Raw genomic sequence first — 24,521 nt, forward strand, 5'->3', positions numbered from 1 at the left:
CCCATTTGGTAAACTCCCCTAGCCCCATCCAAGTCCAAGAATGGAGTCTGCTATGGTGGGCTCAAAGTGGAAACTCCAGCATTCAAGGCTTTTCTGTTCTTCCAGTGTTGGCAGCTTATTCTTTAGCTGTCATACGAACATTCAGCTTTCTGTATTTTCTTTCTTTGTGTGACAGATACAGTTCCTTTCACAAAATAAAAATGTATCATAGGTCTACCCCCCAAAAAATAATAAATAAACAGTAAAAAAAAAAAAAAAAACGTATCATGTCTAAGGAAGAGCCTAAGAATTTCAACAGTTTAACCATTTTGGAGTTACTGTCAATATTAAGGCACCAAAGAAAAATATGAGGTTTTTCCCAAAAGTAGAACAATAGATTTCCTAATTAAAAATAACTTTTGCCTGGGACTTCCCTGGTGGTCCAGTGCTTAAGACTCCATGCTCCCAATGCAGGGGGCCCGGGTTCGGTCCCTGGTCAGGGAACGAGATCCCGCATGCCACAGGGAAGATCCCACATGCCACAACTAAGACATGGTGCAGCCAAAGAAATGAATAATAACGTCTGCGTAAAGATTTATTTTAAGACTTCTAGTGAGTGACCTGGCTGGTATTAGAATGGAGAAATTTGCCAGTTAGCAATTTTAGCTGCTTGTATTAAAAGTCACCAATGTCACAGGATCCAAATAAAAGGCACCTTTTACTTTCCTCATCTCTTTGGTGTCCTCATCTCTCTTTTCCAACAGAAGGGTAGTTTGAAGTACCATGTGTTCATACCAAGTACCTTTTAACTTCAAAAACCACCTGAGAGGTTCTAAGGAACTCCCCCCTCGACCCAGTGGCTGCATTGCCTGGGAATCAGCTGGAGTAAATGGCAGCCTCCGCAAGGGAGCCTCCTCTGAGCCCCTCAAATGGAAACCTTCACCACTCATGACTAACGCTGGCCACGTAGGCTGGTAGCACTTAACTGAGAAAGGAACATTCTTCCCCACTCTGTACAGGACTGTGTCCTGATTTGTGGCTCAGCATAACCCCGCAGATCCCCCTGCCTGTGGTTGGTGCAGCGGCAGTTAAAGCGGCACCCGAATAGATTCACATCTTGAGTCAGTCTGCAGTTGAGGTTTTGAACGTGATCTCTGATGGTACTAAAAATCAGATGTCATGGAGGGTAAACGCATAGGCTCTGAAGTCAGATGGCTTTAAAATCCCTGTTCTGTTCTTTCCTAGCACTGTGACTTTAGTTTGGTCAAGTTACTGAACTGTGAGCCTCGGTTTCCTCATCTGTGAAATGTAGGATATAATACCACTACTTCCCACCACTACTTGTGTGAATTAAGTGAGACAGTATAGGCCCTAACTCATCGTGAATGCTCAAGAAAGGCAGAAGTTGCTATCCCTGATGGCCCTGTTAGCATCATCTTTATGGCACTAAATAACACAGCTGATTCAGCAGTAGGCTGAATTCATAATTATAGCATAGTGATCAGAAAAAAGAAACACAATTATACAGAGAAACTATCCTTCCTTCACCAGTCTTCTCAGTTTCTCATTTTTGGGGAACTCAGATTCAGAACACACCAGTAAAATAACTGTCATGAAATCTAACATTGAAACTTTGAAATGGAAACCTAACCATGGTTTCGTCTGCACTCCACTATAAAAAGTTGGGAGCCCACTAAGCTTCTTTCGCAGTGGCTGTGAGACCATGAGTAGGGTCATTGTGAGGGCTTAGTTTAGCCGCAAGGTGATGTGAAGTTAATCGTCTCCTTCTGAGCTCTCTCCCAAGACTAGGCAGAGCAGCAGAAAATGCACAGGGGAAGCCAAGCAATAAACTGTCAGCACCCTATTCTCAGGGTGCCCAAACCCTGATCCTGTGAACAAGGTCCAGAGCTGAACACTGCTGCCAGGTCAGGTGTGTGCACAGTCCTCAGTCATCTTTGCTCACTTGGAAATCTTCTGATGAGGTGGCAAAAGAGGCCAGAAGGAATATTTTGTCAAAGTTTAACTCATGACCAGTGGTAAGTCTGATTTTTTTCTGGGCCTGCCTTGGTGTTTGGTCATAGAGGGACCTTTTTAATAAATCACTGAGATAGACTGTAAAGACTTAATCTGTAACCATAGCAAAAACACCTCTCGTGAAGTAGAAAGTCATATATAGGATCCTCATCAGTCACACAAAGCCCAGCACCAAAGAACAAGTGCTGGCGCAGCAGTCAGGATGGCTGGGTCTTTTCATAGCTGTATAGCTGTGTGACCCTGGGCAAGCCACTAGCCTTCTCTGGGCTTTACTTTCCTGTCTGTCAAAAGAGTTAGGCTAGATACTCCCAAGGGCCCTTCCGGCTCTGATAGAGGACAAATATATAATTCTTTTTTTTTGGGGGGGGGGCTGCACTGGGTCTTCGTTGCTGCAAGCAGACTTTCTCTAGTTGCGGTGAGCGGGGTCTACTCTTAGTCACGGTGCACAGACTTCTCAGTGCAGTGCCTTCTCTTGTTGCAGAGCACAGGCTCTAGGCACACAGGCCTCAGTAGTTGCAACACGTGGGCTCAATAGTTGCAGCATGCAGGCTTCAGTAGTTGTGGCACATGGGCTTAGTTGCTCCATGGCTTTAATAATTTTCATTTCTAAATGTGGTAATCACAAATATTCCACTCTAGCCATGCTGGTCTCCTTGCTCTTCTACAAACACACCCCTCATGTCAAACCTTTGTTGCTGTTTTCTACGTGGGAATCTTTTCCCTCAGAAATCAGCATGGTATGGGGGCGGGGGGGAGTTTCAAAGGTTTTTCCTCAGATGTCATGTTATCATGAACACAGTAAATAATGTATTAGCCCCATGGTTACTGTGTCCCCTTTACCTTGCTCAGTTTTTATTCATATAGTTACTACCCATCCCTGACATTTATTTATTTTGTCTGACTCCTCACTCCCACCCCATCCCACTAGAATGTTAGTATCTTGAGAACAGAGTTTTTGTCTGCAGTGCCTACAGGAGTGCCTGGCACATAGTAATTACTTAATGTTTGTTGAATGAATTATTGCATGCTGAGACACTACATCTCTTCTTAGGCATAATACTTCAGAAAAGGTTAAAATGGCCGCATATTTTGAAGGATACAGGACTTCTGTTTTAGTGACCAAACCTCCTAAACTGACTTTTAGCTAAAAATTTAAGAGCCATTTCTTTGGCATTATAAGTTATTTATCTTTGAATTTTTCTAAAAGAAACTTCCTAGTTTTGTTTTTGCTGGAGCCAGTAGATCTGAGATCCAAAGGAAACTACTGTGCTTAAGGTTTGGTAAATCCTGTATTTGAGAAAACAGCGGTGTGTGAGCGAAAGTGTTGGAGGCAGACCTAGGTTCACATCCTAGCCCCTCCTCCACTTGAGTGATGAACTTGGGCAGGTTATCCTCAGTGTCGCTTTCCCCAGCTATGACATAGAGCCAAGAAGTCTTAGCTCGCAGGATTGTTGTGAAGTTTAAATGTCATCCTTACTACACAGGCCCCAAGTTTGACTCTCATCTGTGAGAGTGGATGTCTTTGGGGTATTTGCTTATCAAGTTGGTGGCATTGTCACAGCAAATCTACTCTGACTTCTTATGATTTGGTTATAAATAAATAAATAAAGGGCTTTTGGGCAGGTATGTCCCACTCTGAAAGCTCATGCTATGGGAAAATCTACACTTAAAGACCGCAAATCACTATATCATTCATTTTAATGGCAAGTTTCCTGAGGGGATTTTAAAATATTTTTCTTATATTTCTTCATGTGTATGTAGTTCCTTTGGGATTATGCATGTTTGGTCTGCCATCAGATGCTGCACATCTCATCAGAGAACCTAGTGTGCAGGAGGTCTGTCATGGGCTGGGCTCTGCTTTAAGGAGTTGGTAGTATGTTTTTATAGCATGGTGAGAGGATCATGGACTCTAGAGCCAGGTGACCTATGTTCTTGTCACAACTATACCACTTACTAGCTCTGTGATCCTGGTCAGACCCCTTACCTTCCTGGTGCTAGTTTCATCACCTATAAAATAGGGATAACATTCATAACATCTCATAGGGTTGCTGTGCAGATTAGATTAGATCACGTGCATAGTGATTAGCACTTTCCCTGGGCCAGAGCAAATGTTAACTGTGATGTTACTGAAATACCACTGTCTTCCTCCACATTCCCTGCCCTTAATGGGAAAATCCCTGGAGGATCCACTCAGCCAGCTCTGACACTTGATATCACCTTAGACAGGCCATCTCTGCTGTCAGAGTGTGCGTCTCCATCTGTTGAGAAACTGAAGGGTACTCTGTGTGTCTTCGTGGACCCAGAAGATGTAGAAGCACCACGAGGTCCTCCTGCAGGGGTCTCTGGGCTGCCACTCGACGTGCTGTTGCAGCACAGCTGACAAGGGAGGTTGGGAGGGTCAGTCTGGCTCTGGCCAGCTGCCAGCTCCCCTTCCCAAGGGGCATGCGTAGTTCAGCTGGACGTGCCTGCCAGGTGATAAACATGTGCTTGCCTGGAGTGCAGTGAAGGAGAATCTCGACTCACCATTTTGGGCTGCAGAAGGAGGAGGAAGGGAGACCTCACACCCGAATAATTCTCTTCTATGTGGGCAACTGCTAAACTGAAAACACACCACAGAGATAACGCAGAGGTACACTGAGATTGTGTTAGGAAAAGAAACTGGAAAATGCCTCACATGAATCAATGTGAACATTTAATGGGCCTTAATTGGAACCTTATCCTACTGTACTTAGAGCAGAGAGATGAAAGCAAAAGAAATCTGAGAGACCATTTATTTCACTTGAGAAAGCAGTAAACTGAAACTACAAAAAGATTTGACTACTATTATATTTTTATGATTAAATAAAATTGTCATAGACTGGTGCTGGTGAGCCCATAAATGCCCCATGGAATGCATCCTTGCTCTCTGGCTGCTGCGAGGATGTGACCAGAAAACCTATCAGGCTGTGCTCTGCATTTACTAACCCTGCTCTTCTCACACCGCCCAAAGGCTCCGTGGTGAGGAAGGTTTGACCCAAGTTCTCCCACAGGAAAAGTCCAAAGCCCACTTGGAATATTTATCTTTTAAGGGATTATTAAATACTGTCCATCTCCCTACGCCTCACACACATGTCGTGTTTGTCTGTAACAGACATAATCTTGCCAGTGCTTGTGTGTTTGTGTGTGTGTGTGTGTGTGTGTGTGTAATTATAAGTTCTCTTTTCTTAAAGAAGCTGGATTAGAAAATCAGAATAGTTGAGAATGTGGAGATAGCATTTTTTTTAGAATTTTTTTTTTTGATGTTGACCTTTTTTTTTTTTAAGTCTTTATTGACTTTGTTACAGTATTGCTTCTGTTTTATGTTTTGGTTTTTTGGCCCCAAGGCATGTGGAATCTTAGCTCCCGGACCAGAGATTGAATCCACATCCCCTGCATTGGAAGGCGAAGTGTTAACCACTGGACCACCAGGGAAGTCCCGGGGATAGCGTATTTAGTGTGAAGATTTTTCATTCATTCTTAAGGAAAAAGATATTCTGAACTATTTTTTACCATATTTAAATGTAATGTCTGTGTACGTATAGTCAGCAAAAGGTGCTTATGTGTGTGAATGCTCGTAGCACAGGATTATATTACTTCTACAAGTTCACAGGCTTTCAGAGACCATCTAGTCCAACTCCCCTTATTGCCAGACAAGAGAAGGACTTGCTCAGGTCCCTGGAGCGAGGCCTCCTGACACATTATCTAGGACTTTTTATGACCAGCCTTCTACCCCCTCCCCTCCCCCAACCTTGCGGCAGATGGGACAAGATAATGCAAATAAACAAAAAATCCAAAATAAAGTAGTCCCTCAAATGTATGACAGTACGGTGAGTCTGTATCATTTCCAAGGTCCGTACTCTTTAGACAAAGTTCTTTCTCAAACATAAATTAAAATGGAAAAAGCACTTATGGGTATAGTCCCTGACAAATTATAGAATCTGTGACTTTTAGGGTTAGCCAAGTGTTTAAGAGAATCTAGCCCAAACTTCTTGTGCTGCAAGATGTGTTTGAAGGGACTTTAGAACATGTTTCATTTAAAAAATAACTCTTCTCACAAAATAGACAACATGAAAGAAGTAAAAAGAAGCTCTAACATGGAACAGAAGGCTGGAGGTGACTTACTCTTGGGGAAATGCCAGTATCATGAGCTTTGTGTCTATATGAGCACTCATCACTCATTCCTTCTCATTTATCAGCTTTTACTAAGTGCCCACCCTATCTCAAACCAAGTGCGGGGAGATGCAGAAATGAATACCACCCAGATCTTGTCCTTGTGGAACCCACAACCTGGAGGAGCAGTGCTGTCAGTGCTGAGACGCATTCCTTCCTTTCTCAAACATTTAACGAGTGCCTGCAGTGGTCCAGGCACTGTTCTAGACACCCAGGAGACAGAGAGACACAAAATAAACTAAGTCCCTCTCTCAAGTGGCTGACATTCTGGAACAAAAGGGAGAAACAGACACGAAACAAACCTGCATTGATGCTCAAGCTTCCCTTAGAAATATTTCACAGTGAGGGTTGTGCTTGAGCTGATAGCTGAAAGCAGAATAGATACTTAGCAGGGAGCAAGGTAGGCATAGGAAAGACCATGAGCAAAGGTGCCGAGACGTAAAACAGCCTGGCAGGTTTAGGGAGCTGCAGACTGTGCGTTCTGACTGGAGCTTAGGAGGCCTGGAAGGACTAAGAGCTAGGAGAGAAGAAGCAGGCCGGCCCCAGGTCATGAAGAGACCTACGTGCGGGGCCGAGAACTGGGAATTTATCCTCTAGGAGATGATGTGGAGTCCCCAACGTTACTAGCAGGAGGATGATGTGTTCAAACTATGTCTGAAAGTCCACTCCAGTATGTGGAGCGTGGGAAGACGGGCATTGGGACTTCCACACTGAAGCCCCGGGGCTGGACCTGGTGCCCGTGCTTCTGAAGCATTCTTCTCCCCTGCAGGAGCAGAGTGGTGTTGGAGGGGGAGGCCTGCCCAGAAGCCTCCTTTGCACTCCCCTGCTGGTGGTACTCAGCTCACAGCCTATCACCGTAGGAAGCAGGGAACGCAAGTCAGGGGCCTTCTCACCCAGTTTCCCTGGAGGGACACTGCAAGACAGCCACTCAGCCCTTAGTCCGTGAGGAAAGCCCTCATTTCTGCAGGATCACCTGGTTTCCAAAGCCTCTGAGAGGCCAAGCCCCCAACTACTGGCTTTAGCATCTCCTCATGCCCATGGTTACTTTCTTCCCTCCTTCCTTTCTTCCCTCTCTCTCCTTCCTTGACCCTCTGCTGGCACTAGACAGCAGTGAATCCCTGGGACCACCAGGAAGAAGGCTAGTGCTTAAAGGGCCTACCTCCCACACAGTCTGCCAAGATCTCTGCATTTAATCTCAGCCTAGAAATCTATCTTACGGCAGAAGCAAGTTTGGTAGGAGAGGAATTTGTTTGCAGTGCTAGCCAAGGGAATCTCTGTGTTTCTCTGCTCTGAATTTGATTTGATTATGTGTGTGGACAGACTCTTCAAATTTTTCTCGTGTGATATTTAAATAAAGCCACTTCAACACCCTCCCTACTCTACCCCCAAGGCATCAGATTAGAGAAACAAGGTGTGTATGTGTTTGGGGCATGCCATTTCTTTATATGATTTGTAGAGGTCACTGGCTTCAAGGCCCCTCCTGTCATATTGTTCCTTTCCTGGGCCTGGGCTTCAGAGGTGTGATGAGTCTTGTCGAGAGCAATGTGGATAGAGAGGCTTGTGTGCAGGCCTGACCACTGCGGCTGCTGCCTCTTCACTCCAGCATTGTATTGTAGCAGGACCAGTTCTGCAGAGAGGAATGTGACAACTACTTTGTTTCTACTCTGCTGGAAAAATATTCTTTGTTCCAATGATTTACAGGCTCTCTCGGCTGTCTCTTATAATGAATTTAGATGTCTAGACGCCTATTTTGCCCCTTTCTTGAGGACACCTTGTCTCTGACAAGAAAAGGAAAGAAAGCAAAACAAGAATTCCTAGGCATAAAGAATTTGCCTTGGTGAAATTTAACTATTTGTATACATTTCTGTCTGACCCCATATTCCATTCACCCTACCACCCTGGCCTACAGAGGTGGTTTGGCCTTAGGCAAACAGACTAGCTCACAAGTCTTGCTGAAAGACACTGCCCCTGCCCTGCCCCACCTACCCCTACTCTCCATATGGTTGTGCCTAGAGGCTCTTGGATTCAGTAGGGTGCTGGCTGAAGTACTCAGTCAGCTGTTCTTGTAAATCCAAAGACAGTGTCGTCTGAAGACCTTAAAGGCCCTGGGAAGAGTAGGCCTAGGGCTCTGGTGCAGTGCATATAGGTCCCTAGAGTCAGGTTTGAAAACCAAAGCTCAGTGCTCCTTCATTCATTCCCCAGATGGGTTATTGAGCACCTGTAATTTGTCAGGCACTGTGCTAGGCCCTATGCCAGATGCTGGGGACACAGCAGTGAATAAAAGGGACATAATCCCTGTTCCCACAGAGCTTAAGCCTTAAGAGTGTTGAAAACTGGAGATTCGCATCTGCCTGTCTTTGCCTAAACAACTGCTCACACATCTGGAGCCGGGCAGGCCATGTGGTGGTTCTGTCTTCGGGTCCATGGCAGACATGGGGCTGGGGTCCCAGTGGCATAAGTAGTTAGAAGCTTGCTAGAGGGCATTCTGAGAAAAAAAAAAAAAAAACTAATAAAAATAAAATGCAAAGCTTTCTTCTAAATAAGGGGGAAATTCAAGATCACTCTTAGAGCTTAGCAAAATCAGTAGGATTCAGAGTATAAGTAGGTAAGACAGAACATGACCATTTTCTGTTTTGTTTCCTTGAATGTAGGTGAGTTCTAGAGAGATGGAGATTTTACTATAGGACACCATGATTGTGTCTAAGGTGCATGGAGGGAGGGAGGGAAGGATGGATGGATGGGTGGACGGACGGACGGACGGACAGACGGACAGACGGACGGACGGATAAATCTGGAGAGGGGGCAAGAAACTGCCACAGAACATTTTTCTAGTTTATTTCTATTGTTGAGTATCATGGTTTTGGTATGGTCAGAGAATGAGCTGTTCCCATATAGGTGAATTTTGCAGAAGACCAAACTTACCTTTAAAACGATGTTTATTTAACATTAACTGTTTGTGTTCATTTTTTAAATATTACAGTCTCCTGTCTTCTGAAACTTAAGTTATACTTAATATAGTATATGTTTTTGATACCTTAAGAAATGAATACCTACGATAGTATCAGGTACGTGAGGATTATCATGTATGTCAAGCAAATTTTTGAAGTGTAGAGTAGCACTAAGAAAAGGTCTTGGGTTATAATGATATTTTACTACAATACAGTAATGAACTCAAGGCCAGCCATTTATACTAAATGATTCCAGGCACTTTCTGAATTCATATTTCTCCTTGAAGTAATGTGAATTCCCACCCCTTCACTTCTTAGTGTCAGCTGATGCTTCTTCCTCTTGTCAGTTTACCTCTCTCCAGCAGTCTCCTAATTTGCTGACTCCAATCCACTTTTGATAGACTTGCTTCTGAAATGTGAATTGGTAGACTGAGTTGGAGCTTGCAAAACTTTGCTGTGAATAATTGACATGGGTTTTGTGGAGAAACTGGGCACTCTGTGAGGGCAGGGGTGTCTCTGATTGGCTTACTCCCTCACTCCCCAAGCCTCACAGAGCGCTTGGCCAGAGTAGGCGCTCAGAAGATTTTTGATGAATGGACTGATTGGTCCGCTCAGCAGCCTGCTTGCTCACTTCCTGATTCTTGGCTGCATTCCAGATGGTCACAGTTGGAGGAAGGGGGCCTTCTGGGTGAGAAGACTCGGGCTGTTTTCCATTTACATAACATGATAGAGTCTCCATAGCCACTCTCCTAGCCACTATCCTTGGGATCTTTGAACGGAGTACAGCAGTTGTCATTTCACATCTGTGAAATCTGCAAACTCTCCCCAGGCCGATTGCATTTCTAGACCAGACTTATAACTACTCAGTAGCCTATCTCCACTGTCCCTTTTTTCCTCTTTAAATTTAACTGTTGGGAAAAAATATTCAGGTTATACCAGGGATTAACTTTATAAATATAGTATAGATGATAGCAGTTGTTTCAAACACGTAAGATCAGATTTGTAGGCACTCAGAACCCAGAAGGCAGCTGACTACATAACCATCACAAGAGAGTCCTCATTTTGGAGTCACATGTTCCAACAGTTCACTCCTGAGAATCTAGCCCCATCACCAACCGTTCCTCTCTTTCAAGTTTATATGTCTCATAATTTGAGACAAACCCTTGGCACAGCCTAGCACATAGCTGAGAACTGGTTATTTGATACCTAGCCAAGCAGAATATAGGTTTTTGAAGAAAGGCCTTTTGTGTTGGTTTAATCTGTGTATGTCAGTTGGTTTAGTCTGTTTAGAATGGCAGTATGTCATCCTCGCCTTCATCTGGGCTGGCAAAGTTGTGCGAGAAGCTGGCTGGCAGCCAGTCACTGCAGTGAGCTCCGGCTCGGTGACTGAGAGTCCCTCTGCCGAGGAGGAGGCAGCCTCATAAGTGTCTGATAGCCCTGGATGGGCCTGAGCAGTGAGAGAGGAGCCAGCACGTAGAGTCACGAGAGTTTTCCAGGCCCAGCTGCATAAGTGACTGGCTGGTGGACGTGCGACAAGTCTCTCAAACTTTCTGAGCGTTAAATCTCTTCTTATAAAAGAGTATAGTCATCCATGTCTGCCCACCTCACAGGGTGTTTAGAGACTCAGGTAACATAGGTAGAGGAGCCTTATAGACTATTGAGTACTGTCTCTGCCAGTGACAGGCTTTCTGCTGTGTTGGGTATTGCTGAGGTTTTGGCAATGTGACGTCCTACAAGATTTTGGATTCCTTCACATCAAGTGAGAGACCAGTGTCACCCACCACCTACAAAGGTGGAGGATTTTTCCCAGACCTCTCTTTATAACCAGGCCAGGGAGCCCTGAGTCTGTGCCTCCGGTGCCGAGGATCTCAGGCCCAGCTTCCTTCTAGGGTGGGAGACGGATTATCACACATCCACTCTTCAGGGATGTCTTAGTTCGCTAGGGCGGGAGGGGGCGATGCAAACATTCAGTCTCTGACAAGGGACTAGCTATGCAGGCCTAAGGCAACATGACGTGGCGACCATTGAGGCCCCCTGACTCAGAAAATGGCATCTTTACTTCATGAGAAGAGGTTGTGGTATGATTCTCCCCCAAGGTAAGGCACGGAAGAGTTTGTTAACTAGGTACCCTCTGTCGCTTTGATTCATTCATTCCAGTGACTTTGATGTGCCTAGCCCTCTAGCAGAGCAGTGTAGGACAGAAGAGTAAGAGATACAGCCCTGCCATCCTGGAACTAGGAATTAAGCTACACACACTTAAATATATAATAGCTGCTGCCTTGTCTTTGGGTTGAAAAGGAGAGGCATTTTCTGGCTGTGCTGCTTGGGAAGACTTCCTGGGCTTAAAGATTTCCTTAAGTGCTTGGAGGGAAGCTCCTCCTGGGTCTGAATCAGGAGCCCACGATACCAGCCTATTAGCTTTGGCCCTTCCTGCTCTGCTTTCAGATGGACCAGTCTCACACAACAGCCTCAAAACACACACACACACACACACACACACACACACACACACACACACACACACACACACACAGAGTAAGTTAAGACTGTTTCTCGTACCACTTACCCGTATTTCTTGGATCATGCTTATGCTAGGATTTTCTTTTCAGAGCTCTGTCAGAATGCACTTCCTACCCCACCACCACAAGATCCTGGCTGGCATCCCCAGCACTATTTGCATAGCTCTCTCCTGTGCAGGCAGGGCCAGGGAGAGGCCCAGGCAGTGGCTTCCCAGGGGGCATGAAGCTTGCTGATGAGCCCCAACTGAGCAGGGCCTGCTGCTGCCAGACGCCCTGTTGTAATGAGGAGCCCTTATGGAGAGATGGGGGTGGGGTGATGGAAAGCATTCATTAGGCCTCACACTGGGAGGGGACTTCTGGTCCTGCAAGAGTAAGGAAGCCAGATCTGGCAGGAGGAGAGTCAGAGCAGCAGAGCTGGTGAGCTAATCAAAAGCTCATACCTAACATTGTTTTTTCTGTCAATACATTGTGGGCACAGACACTGTCTCATTTGATCCTCATGTAAGCCCTGAAGGCTGCCATCTACCTCTATTTTATTGAAAGAACACTGAGGCTCAAACTGGTTAACTGACCAGAGCCAGGCCTAGAGCCCAGGGCTACCTGACACCAAGCACCCTTGAGCCTGCAGATTCATGGCTTATGGCCACTGAGAGACAATGGACCCAGTCACTTCTAAAATATACCTGGTTAGTGAGGGTAGCCTGGCTAATGAAACTTCTTTCTGGCCGGGGCGATGAGGAGTCAGACCTGAGCTACGGATTGAATTGTATCCCCCCAAAATTCATACTTTGAGCCCGAACCCCCAGTGTGACTGCACTTAGAGATAGGGCTTTTAAGAGTTAATTAAGGTTAAATAAGGTCATATGGGTGGGGTCCTAAAGTGATAGGATTGGCGGCTTTATAAGAAGAGGAAGAGAGAGGAGCCTCTTTTTCCATGCACATTCACTAAGGACAGGCCACGTGAGGACAGAGTGAGGTGTCAGTCTGCAAACCAGGGAGAGAGTATTCACCAGAACCCAGCCATGCTGCACCCTGATCTCAGACTTCCAGGCTCCTGAACTGTGCAAAAATAAATGTCTGTCATTTAAGCCACTCAGCCTATGGTATTTTATAATGGCAGCCTAAGCAGACAAAGACAGGCTGGTATTGAATCTAGGAGTTTCTTCTTTCCACCTAAAATTCCTCCACCTACGATTATAGGTGGGCAGATCTGATCTAGCCTTGAAGGTCCGACCCACCTTCTCAGTGCAGCCTTCCTCACTGAAGTAAGGAGTAATCGCTTCCTCCCATGGGGTCCCTCTCTGCTGGTCTAGGCTCCTCTGTATTATTGTCATTTGTGGACATACTTCACCTCCCTGAGAGCTAAAACTTGATTCCTCTCTGTGTCCCCTACAGCACTTGGCACTCAGCAAATGTCTGCTGAATTTAGAACTCTCTTCTGGCTCTCTCACTTAGCGCACCCAGGTTATACTTCACTGGGTAGGAAGTGCAAAGATTGGAGCCAGAAAGCTTAGTGGGTGGCCAGGGATCAAGAGATGAAAGAATCAACATGTCCACTTGTCTACTCCAGATTCTTTTTATTTTTATTTTTTCCCCAGATGCCTTTTTAATGCCAGCATTCAGATCTTCTTGGCTCTCTTTCCACAGGCTATAGCACACGTTGGCAGCATGCAACTTTCCTTTTTATAAAGCCCCTTCCCAGAATTGTTGACAGTTCCAAGAAGAAAAGGAAGTGAGGGTCTCTCGCCCACTTCCTCTCTTACCCTCTCCTCTCCTTACTCCCTCCCCCAGCCCCTTGCCAATGATACTAAAGGAAAAGGTGGTGAGTGCCAGGGCATTTGGGGAAAAGGTGCGTGACTGTGGAATTATGCCCACAGGCCTGTGCTTAGAAGACCAAAGGAGAATTCTCTCCAGAGAATGATCAAGACTGGATCCAAGAAGGCCTTGAAGTGCTCTCTCTTATGTTCTAATACAGGCAATTAGTTTCTGTGTGACTTGTCTTAAATTCAAAATGCAGGAATCTAATTTTCACTGAGAAAGAGTATATTAAAGACCCAGACCCCTTGGTCGTGTTCTCGTTCTTTATTTGGGTGCTGTTCACTTCGTGAGAAATCAAGCTGTTAACTTAAGGGGGGGGTGTGTGTTATACTTCAATGAAAAGTACACTTAAAAAAAAAATTAAAACCCATAGCAACTGGGCAGTTTGCTTAGGTCACACAACTAGCTGGTGACTAAAGGCAAGAACTAGATCTCCTAGCTCTTTAGTTAGTACCTATTTTAGAATCACACCTAAGAGCAAGAGGCAAGTTCAGTTTCATTCACTTTTGATCTGAATGTTGCTGGAAATTCCCTTGGTTTCCTTGGAGCCCTGCTCTGCATCTGAAAATGGACATCGTGTTTGAGAAGACGTTTCTCCTGACTGTGGAGGCCACACAGCTCCCTACCTGCTGTCTCTGATGACTGTGGCCACCAAGGAAATCTACAGGCAGGTCACATCCTTCCCGTGGTGCAGTACCCTGGAAAAGGGCTCTGTGAAAAGTTCCTTTATGTTTCTGTTGGCCTATGTGACCTGAAAGAAAGGGCAGGTGGCCTGGCCAGGCTCAGGGTGGTACCACCTTAGGCCTTCCTGGCAGTTCTTCATCTGGACAAAGATGATTTAGTTGCAGCTCCATGAGGAAGGCATGGAGAGAGACATATTTACATCATATTGTACGTCTGAGATTTCTCTTATGTACGTTTCTTTCATTCAGCAAGATGCTCATGTCCCGTGATGACTCTCTGTGGACTTTCTGCTGATTTTGGAAAGCTTAAGCAGTCCAAGGTGACATTTGACCCCCCACCCCTCCACCCCAGGCCTGGGAGTGAGTGACTGGATAAAATAAAGCTGAGTCCTGCCTTCATCCCTTAATCCATCAAAAGCCTCTCAGGCAACTCTCTCCTGGTACCCAAGGCCCTGAGCATTGAGGTCAGGCTGTTTGCATCCCAGCCTTGCTTCCCTGCCCTTACAGGAAGTGCTTAGCCTAATTCAGCTGACTATTCAGCTATGCTCATGACATCAAACGGCCACTGCTCTGTGCCAGAGCCCACCTGCATTATCCAGGAGTAGTCTCACCTACTGAGGCTCAGTGCTACAGGTTGGCCCCTTCCGGAATCTCCTAATCCTGTCTCCCCACAATGTCTGAAATGTTATTTGAGGGACTGTGCCAACCACATGTCCTATTCTGGCTCACAGCCAAGCCCGGGGGTGTGGCTCTCACCACCCCACACGCTCCCCTTGCCTATGATCTGGTTAAGTCCTGTCATAGGCACTCCTGTGGGTAGAACTCCTTACCCCAAGGTAACCAAAGTGCCTACATCCATTTGTGTCTTCTGCAGTCTGGGGACTTAAAGGTAGCAGCCTGTGGCAGGTCATCTCACTACACTGCTTGGTGACCTCTGTAAACTTACTTTTTTAACAGGCAGCTGATAGCCAGCTCTGTTCGCAGAGGGGACTGACCCCCAGGGGGCTCTGTCTCACCCCAGGGAGAATCAGGAGTCCAGGGTAGAATAAGTTATGGTTAAGCTCTCATATTCTGTGGTAATTTACCAGGAACGAGGAATTGTCGTCTTTGAGTTAACATTGTGCCTGTGTGAGCCAGACTGTCCGGTTTAATGTCTTTTCAATTAGTGAGTCTTCCAATAATAGCATTTTAACAGTGAAATTCCAAAGAAAAAACTTGTTCTTAATTTTTGTCCAGCGGGGGAAAAGAGACTTCTAATAATGGTATCATGATAAATTCTAAAGTGATGATCATTTGGCTGTGCTACAGAATTTGTAGCTAATAGTTAAAGATTTAAGCAAATGCTTTATCAATACAGTGGACGACAGGGAACATTTTTCTCAGCCAGTGTCAGAAATGGCAGCACACAGCCATGTGCTGAATTGTCACACCGCAAGTCTTTAAAATTCCCGCTGGATTTGAAGGTATTAACAAGTCCCTATCAACATTCTCTAAAGGTTTTTGATGTCATTTTAGCTATTGAACTAAAATATGTGAACTATTACTTTGTTGATTTTGTTCTTAAACCAAACTGCATTATCATCTGAGAGTGTGTTCTTAAAGTTTTGCTAAAAGTACTCTGAAAACTTGTAAATCCCTGTAATTTATGTTTCTCCTGCCTCTGCTGTTTCATTCTGTCCTTCTGGTTTTAATTTGAATCCACTCCTGTCAGGGTGTGTACCTGTAAAATTGTGTTTTTCCAAGTACAATTTATAGTCTTGACCTTAGATTTCACAGTGTTCCTAACCTTCCATGAGCTTCCTCCTATACCAAGAAGTGGGCTTTGGGTCACCCAGCTCTTTTATATTGGAACAGCCTAATCAAGGTTACTTGAAACAGATCTGGTTTTGACATTTCTTAGTTTATCATGTAAGACTAGGGAGTAAGTTAGGAGGGCTTCCCTGCAAGCCCATTAATTGCATTGCCCCATTTCTTAAAATGTACACAGTTGTAAACCTAGACTCCTTCAAGACAACAGTCTCATTTATCTAAACAATTCTCCTTGTAGACTCAGTGGCACTGACAGAAACATAGATAAGCAGTATGGATTAGAGAAAAGAACTTTTGGAGCCTGTGTTTGCCGAAACTGTTCCCATTCCCTTACAATCCCCTTTTCTTTCCAAGGGCTTGTCTGCATACAGAATAGATCTGTCTGCGTTCAGCATGTGCTGTGAGCTAGGTTAGGGGAGGACCGCAGTGGGCAGGACCATAGGAAAAGGTATCTTTCTTGTGGGTGAGCTCTTTGCAGGTTTTAAGGAATATGGCTGTTTTGCTTCAAGGGGGAGAGTGAAGGGTGGGGCACTCCGTCAAAGCGGTGCACAGCCCAAATCCATTTCAGAGGCATCCCGTCTGCATGATGAATCCATGGTTGCTCGTGGGTTATAAGAGTTTTTAAATGGATGCAGAACTTTTGGAATCTTTTCCTTAAGTTAGGAAATGAGATTTCTTTCTTTTCTGCTCCTTTCAAATATCACTTACGTTAAGCTCTGGTAAGGAGTTAGGAGTCTTTTTTTTTTTTTTCCCTCCTTGCACTTATTCAGCGTGTTCTCCGTGGTTCTTACTGGCCCTACTGGCTGGGGAAGGCGGACACAGGGCAGGCCGGGGCTTTTTGGCAGCTCACCTGGGATTCCTCCTCTGTTTCAGGTCATCGTGCAGTCTGGCCGCCACCCCACGGTGCTGCAGAAGCTTTGCCAGTTGCCCTTCCAGTATTTCAGTGACCCACGGCTGATCAAAGTCCTGTTCCCTTCACTTATCGCTGCTTGTTACAACAACCTTCAGAACAAGATCATTCTGGAGCAAGAGATGAGCTGTGTTCTACTGGCCACGTTCATTCAGGTACCTTCTGTGTTATGCCTAATTCTCTGGCTCTGTGTGTAAGCTCGTGCAGTTGAAAACTAAAAGTGAGCCAGCTGTTTATTCTTGCCATCCACACTGCTTTTGAAAAATTTCACAAATTTCTGTGCTTGAAAATTAATTTCTAAAATATCATGATAGTAAAACTGGGGTTTGAGTGTTGTATAATTTCTACTTGGAGGATTTCAAGAAAAGGGTATTTTTTTCCACTTAAAGACATGGTAAGCCTGCACTAAGGAAATGTTTTTAAAAGACTTCTTTTTAACTGTTAATTCATCTTGCTTTTTGTCTATTTATAGGGAATAGATAATGATTGCTGAAGAGAGATCAATTAAAACTTCAGTTTATTTGTAAATTTTAAATAAATATTTTAAATAAATTTTTAAATAAGTACACACACAGGCTGTGTGTATATAATAAAAATCTATTATGTTGCTTTTTCTTAAATCTAAAAGTTTTAAGTATGGCCTTATATTTTTCTGATCCAATTAAATTCTGTAGGACAGGACTCAAAATTAGTACTGTAGCAAAGCAAGCAAAGCAGTATTTCCACATCTAAATTAACCCAGTCAACTGACAACAGAAAATCAAGTTGGCTTTTCTGTAATATTTGATAATAGCTAATCTTGTGATTGTTTTTCTGTCATTGTATATCATTTGCTGAAAATCTTCCATTTTCTTTCAAATGTTCCACCCTAAAACCAGTGTGTTTTTGTTCCATGATATACACGTGACTAATAGAAAACGTTTTCTGTTCATAATAATGGAACAGAAAGCAGAGCTCTGTACTATTATTGTTCCTTATTCAGGCTAATATACATAGATCACTTTTGAAAAGGTGTAACAGTGCCCAGCTGGTTGGGATGGCTAAAGAGTCCCGCAGCCTTCTTCACCTTAAATGGCAATTAGTGGTTTACATTTCTTAAACTATCCTCTATTAGATATCAATTAATAAACATACTAGATCAATTATGTTTAGAAATGTTTTTATTTTCAGCTTAATTGTTTTGTTTGAGTCTGGATTCCAGTTTCCAAAAAATTTTTCAAAGATATTTAGATCTATAGGTAGGGTATAGATCTTTCAAAAAACATCTCATTATTAATAATTAAAATCTTAGTGAAGTTTTACATAACCATCATATTAACATTTAGGATTCTTCCGATATTCTTACAGCCTACGGATTAAATTAAACAGAAAATACGTTATAGAGAATTTTAAGACTGTGATCTTAAAATTCATTCTTTCATTCAACAGGTAATTTTTTAGTGCCTCCGGTGTGCGGGGCACTGCTCTAGGCACTGGAAATACCTCAGCGAATAACACAGATAACAAATTCCTTCCTTTAGAGATCTTTCAATAGAGCGGGGGGAGTCAAATAAAAAACAAATAAGTAAAATAAATAGCATGTCAGATGGTATTAAGTGCTGTTGAGAAAAGTAAGGCAAGAAAGGGGGACAGGGACTACCAGGGAGGTGATAGGCAGTTTCTCATGGCATGAGCAGAGAGGCCGCAACCAAGACAGTGACTGTTGAGCAAAGACAATTTTGCATCTGTACCAGCTTAGTCCCTCACATTTTCAACTGCTTGGGAAACAATTTATAAAAATATAAATGGTATCAGAATCTAAAGTAAGTATCATATATATTATTTTCATCAGGTGTTGATCTCAGTACTTCTAATTCAACTCTTCTCTTACAGTTAACACGTAATGAAATGTAATTTAATGTAAACGTAACGCACGTAACATACATTTTATTTTAGCACACAGACTTTGTAAATACTACAGAAATTTCTTATAATGCTTATTTGGGATAGCATGTTAGACTGCTGAAGTTAAATCAGGTTTGATTTTTTTCTATAAATTGTGCTCCAGGGAATGAAAATACATTGGATTTTAGTTTATAAAATGGTTCTTCAAGGTCCCCTGTATTAGATTATTAATAGTCACTAGAAAATTATGTTAAAAATAAGAGCTAGCAGTTTGTCCTAGGTTCATGAAATTTTACATATTATAGATGACATTTTTCTTGTTCCATCAAAGAGTAAAATTACTAGACTTTAAGATTTAGCTGCACAATGGATGTACCTGAAGAGTATTACGCTACGTGAAATAAGTCAGACAGAGAAAGACAATTACCATATGATTTCACTTATATGTGGAATATAAAAAACAAACAAACAAAACAGAAACAGACTCATAGATACAGAGAAAAACTGGCGGTTGGGAAAGAGGGATGGGGAGGTGGGAGGTGGGTGAGATAGGTGAAGGGATTAAGAGGTACAGACTTTCAGCTAGAAAATAGATGTCATGGGAACATACTGTACAGCATAGGCAATACAGTCAATAATATAACAACTTTGTATGGTGACAGATGATAACTAGACACATCATGGTGACCTTTTCAAAATGTCTATGAATATAGAATCACTATGACGCATACCTGAAACTAATATGATACTCTGTCAATTATACTTCAATTTTGAAAAAAAGATTCAGCTGCAGAATATGAGGGCTTTTATAGTTGGGCTTTTTAAAGTGTTAAAAATCTGTCAGATTTTAAGACAGTGAATTCTTAGTGAATTTGGCTAAAGAATTCAGTTTGTTAGATATAAACAAAGTTGTACTTTCCACAGCAGGCAACAACCTGGCCCCTGGTGATAACTTTGCAAGATTTCAGTCATCATTATTTGGTATAAACATATGAGAACCTGAATTACATAACGTCAGTTTCTTCAGCTTTTATATTTGGGCTGCAAAGTATTCATGCAAAAATAGTTGCCTTAGAATTCAGAAGCAATTTTAAAGTCACTCTCAGCAAAATTCTCTGTTCATAGAATTGGTATAAAAACACTTTTCTCGTTTCACACAGGATTTTGCACAGGCTCCAGGTCAGACAGATACCCAGTCTTATCAGCCCAAAGGTAGGTCTCTACTGAAATTAAATGTCATGTGTTTGTTAGCTGGACATTTTTCACTCCACCCTCTGAAACTGTTAGAGAAATCAATTTATTACATCACCTAAAATATTTGAGATTCTGATACCGAGTATATTTCAAGGAATAAAGAAATTGATTTTGTCATCAAGCATGAGTGCATCAGAATATACAGAGAAATCTATGGAAGTAAAAGAAAAGCACAAAACATCTTTATGTAATTTATACTCACCTCATGCAAGATATAATAAATGGTGAATAATTACTAAAGAGCTACTTTGTAATACAAGAGACAATAAGATTTAATATCGGCCTACATTACTCACATAAATGCTGAAATCACATACGTTTGGTTCCCTATCCATGTTCAGAATAAAATTGTCATTGACAGTAGCCCGTGTGTCCCCCTAAATTCAAGTACTTGAATTTTTTATTGAGAATAAAATTGTAGGGACTTCTCTGGTGGTCCAGTGGTTAAGAATCCGCTTTCCAATGCAGGGGACTTGGGTTCGATCCCCAGTCGGGATCCCACATGCTGCGGGGCAACTAAGCCCACGCACTCTAGAGCCCATGAGCCACAACTAGAGAGAAGCCCACGTGCCACAGTGAAGAGCCTGTGCACTACAACAAAACATCCCGCATGCCTCAACGAAGATCCCGCGTGCCGTAACTAAGACCCAGCACAGCCAAAAATTTAAATAAATACATAAGTAAATACATAAATATTTTTTGAAAAGTGTAAAGTTGTTCACAGTTCAGGGGCCAAAAGATTTACAAGGTTTTTTTCCCCTGTAGCATTCCTGCTGCGGTGAGTCCTGTGATCACAGCAGAGATGTAGAATTTTAAAGTGCATTTTTACTTTTTGAAATATTCTGCTAACCACACTGTAATTGAGAAGTACAAGTTGCTCTTTGTCTGGCTGTTGTGACAGCATCTCTGATTAATGAGACCTTAATCCTGATTTTCCCCAATTCTTCCATTAGTTTGATAGTCTTTAAAGTGGCCAGAGGTCTACTCCCAGCAAGACCCTCTGGGGCACCCACTCAGTAGCCCTTACTTGGGAGAGGGGGAGGTCACCCTCGGGGGTGTGTGTGTGTGTCACACATTATTTATAGTGGGCAGGTGTTGAAAAGTACATAAAAGAGAATATAACTTAAAATGTAACAATATCATGAAAAAATGTCATGTTTTATTGGCTCAGGCACTCAGAGGAGTAAACAGAAAACTATGCCCCTTTTTAGAAATTCAAGTCAACATCATAGTTGGTACCATTTGTCTAAGCCAAAATTAATGTGGAAGTTCACTTGTGCCCTGAGTTAGTCACAGCCTTTTTTTTTTTTTTTTGAAGCTGTTGGCGGCTAGAGAGAGATCAGCATAATTTACTATATCTTACAAAACAATGTTTAAATTTTGAATTTATGAAAATGCCTAGAAAAATCTTCTAACGCATTTATTTTTAATTGTACAGCAATTTTTTTGCCAGTAAGAGGTATAGACATTCTTTTTTTTCCTCTTTCTCCTGACATAAGGATGAGTCACCATTTGCTGCCTATCTGGCAGCAGGGGCTGCTGCCTCTTTCTGCTTGGTTTCAACCTCCTTTCTTTTCCAAGGGACCATCTTCTCTGACTTTCATACTTTCCCCAATTACTACTGGATTAATCCACAGAACAGCAAGTGTGGAACTGTTCTCTCCTTTGCTTAGAAAAAGTCATCACTGTGCTGGTGACAGCTCATAATATGCTTACTTGATTTTTAAAAATGATGATGCCACACTAAGTTGCCAGTTTGCACCTTGGACATCTGTTCCCTTTTTGCTTAGATTAAGTCCCCCCAGACTGTTTCAAGATGTTTTGAGTTCATTGCCCAGGTGAACCTCTGAGTTCTTAAGTGTGAAGTAGCTCTTGGCAGCGCCACATTCTTATTGCTGCAGAAGAATTCTGGTTTTCAGATACTCGCTGCTAGATGACTGGCCAGCCGTGAGATTGTTTCAGTAGCCGGCAAAGCTCCTGAGAGTTCCCTCTGCCTCATTAGAGGGATGAATGCCAGATTTGAGCATTTTTAAAGCTATGTTTAAAGTCATGCTTTAGACTGTTTTAGAAAACAAATGTCAAGTTTACATACAGATTTAGCCTTTCAAGGCTAACTTAAGGATGGAGTACACAACTGTCACTTTATTTTGTTTACGATGCTTATTTTGCCCTATTTTCTTACTGCAGAGTCCAAAAACAATGTTTTTCAGAATGTTTTACATGGGGGTTAATGTCCGAATAGGTTAGAAGCATGAAATAGATTGTGATTAAAATATATATTTTATACTATAGCTAGATATAGATCAGTTACCTTTACTTAAATTTGCATCATGGTTTATTTGAAGTGTGTCCATTTTGTACTCAGATATCAAAATAATTTTCATTTCTTAAATTTTGAAGAATTTAACTCTTTTTAATTTTACTCTTCTCTTTTTTCTCTCTCAGGAAAATGCCTGGGTTCCCAAGACTATCTTGAGCTGGCTAACAGATTTCCTCAGCAGGCCTGGGAAGAAGCTCGACAGTTTTTCTTAAAAAAAGAGAAAAAATAAATGTTTTGCTTGGTTGTGTATTTGAGTACCCTCATTAGTATTTTAAATTGTTCAAACATTCTAACTGTTCCCTTAAGAAGTTCATTTTCACATGTTTATACTCTGTAGATATGGTATATACTTTGCACTATTTATAAAGACTGTAGATACTTTAATGTTCTTTCTAATTCTGCAAGTTGAGTTTATTTCATTTATGCACAATATTTTGGAGTTTGGTAACTTACATCCTATGATAATATATACTTTGCATTTGTAATATGGGTAAAGTTAGACATAAAATTAGTAGGTCTGTTTTGTTCTTGTAATAAAATAACTTATTCTGTTTGCAATGGTGACTTTTCTTGTTAAGGCAATTCAAATTTGAAAGAAAAACGTTCATTCCAACTCCGGAAGTATCTTAATTAAAGACTTATTACTAAAAGTTAACCTGCTCTAAATTTCCCTTTTATAGATTTGAGTAAAAGATGTTTATAACACTTTTACATTCTAATTACATACTATGTTTTGGGGACTGTTTGAAATGAATTTAGAGCGTTATATTCGTTGGTCTGCTAAACTTCTCTAGCGGCCAATGCCGAGAGTCTCTTACAGAAGTAGCATCGCTGAACTGAGATTCTCCATAATAAAACTTAGGGATCCGAAAAGATCAACCACAGGGAATCAACCTAAAGTATTTTCTCAAATAAGTGCAGTGAAGCCGAAGTAAAAATAAAACAGAAGGTCACAAGGGCTCTGAATAGAAGTTTTCAACTCCTGTGCACGGCTCACAGCTGAACGAGAGGAGTTGTCTGCCAGGAGATGTTGACCTTTTCATATCTTGTTCTCATCGTTTCTCCACCTTAAGCCGATGGTCAGTGCTAAGCCGTTCACTGAGTGACATTGGTAATAATTTCTGTCAGATAAGAATCAAACGTAAGCAAGAAAAAAGATCTGGTCGGGGGGGAAAAATGGTTTTAATACGTATCAGATTCAAGACTGGAGGCGGAGGGGACTGAAAAATACAGACGTTTCATCAGACTGTTAAAAGCAAACTTACCTACCTAATGTTCAGGACACTTCTTTTTGGAGCCACACGAGGCTGCCGAGTTTTGTATATGCTGTTTTTACTCCTTTGCAAGTAGAAAATAAAGGGGTCCAATTTAAAATGGAGAAAAAAAAAAAAAAAAAAGCGAACGCATCCCAGCGCGCTCTGTGCTTCCGCCGCCCGGGCCCGGGCGTCTTCCGCGCGCTGGGGCTGCGCGGCCGAAGACCGGCTGGGCTCGGGGGGCGCAGGCTGCCAGCTCCGAGGCCAGGGGGGCCCACGCTCAGGAAGCCCCTCCGGCCTCGGCGCAGCCCGCCCCCAGGGCTCGGCGGCGGCTCGGCCCGGTTTCCGGACCCCGGACCCTCGCCGCAGCGCGTGCAGAAACCCCTCCAGCGGCGGCCGGGCTGAGCGCCGCGCCCCCGGGAGGCCGGGGGCCTGGGTGCGGGCGGCCGCGCCCTCCTCCCGGACGGCGGCCGGGCTCCGCGGCCCGAGGGCCGGGAAGCCAGGTGTCGGCGGCCGGCTCCCTGCGCGACCCGCCGCCGCCCGGGGCGCCCCAACCAGGGCAGGAGTTCCCGAATCCCGCTTGCCCCGCGTGCCTTGGGGCGTGGACGCAGAATCCTTGCAGCTGAAAGGAATAATCAAATATTTATAAGATTTCCTGCAAGACGCTTCACAATAGAATATACTTCTTATCTGGTCGGAAATTTGCCAAAAAGCCATAAATAATTGAGACAGCTGTGATTAACCTCCCAGAAACCATACCAGAATTCGCAATTAAACATTTAATTGAATGGTCCCATTTGGCGCCCCCGTCCGGGAGGGGAGGGGGTTTACTGGAGACAAACCCCGGCTCCACCTGGCCGGGGAGACGGCGGGGATCGGGCCTGGGGGGCTCCTCGGTGACTCCCGACCCGCGCGGTTTCTG

The 24,521-nt window shown here is 43.3% G+C and overlaps 1 protein-coding gene across 7 annotated transcripts in view; it reads left to right on the plus strand.

The window, feature by feature from the left end:
* SCAPER (S-phase cyclin A associated protein in the ER) overlaps positions 1-22,869 on the plus strand; it is a 445,755-nt gene extending 422,886 nt beyond the window's left edge. For 6 of the 7 annotated variants that reach the window (XM_057723485.1, XM_057723489.1, XM_057723487.1 and 3 more), the window contains 3 exons: positions 16,852-17,043; positions 19,933-19,984; positions 22,472-22,869. In XM_057723485.1, coding sequence (XP_057579468.1) covers positions 16,852-17,043; positions 19,933-19,984; positions 22,472-22,575 — 348 coding nt within the window. In that variant the 3' untranslated portion in view covers positions 22,576-22,869. The remainder of the gene's footprint in view (positions 1-16,851; positions 17,044-19,932; positions 19,985-22,471) is intronic. The other variant, XM_057723488.1, reaches the window with a different exon arrangement.
* Positions 22,870-24,521: the final 1,652 nt, after the last annotated feature.

The sequence above is a fragment of the Hippopotamus amphibius genome, chromosome 2, assembly GCF_030028045.1.
Source record: "Hippopotamus amphibius kiboko isolate mHipAmp2 chromosome 2, mHipAmp2.hap2, whole genome shotgun sequence".
Taxonomy (NCBI): domain Eukaryota; kingdom Metazoa; phylum Chordata; class Mammalia; order Artiodactyla; family Hippopotamidae; genus Hippopotamus; species Hippopotamus amphibius.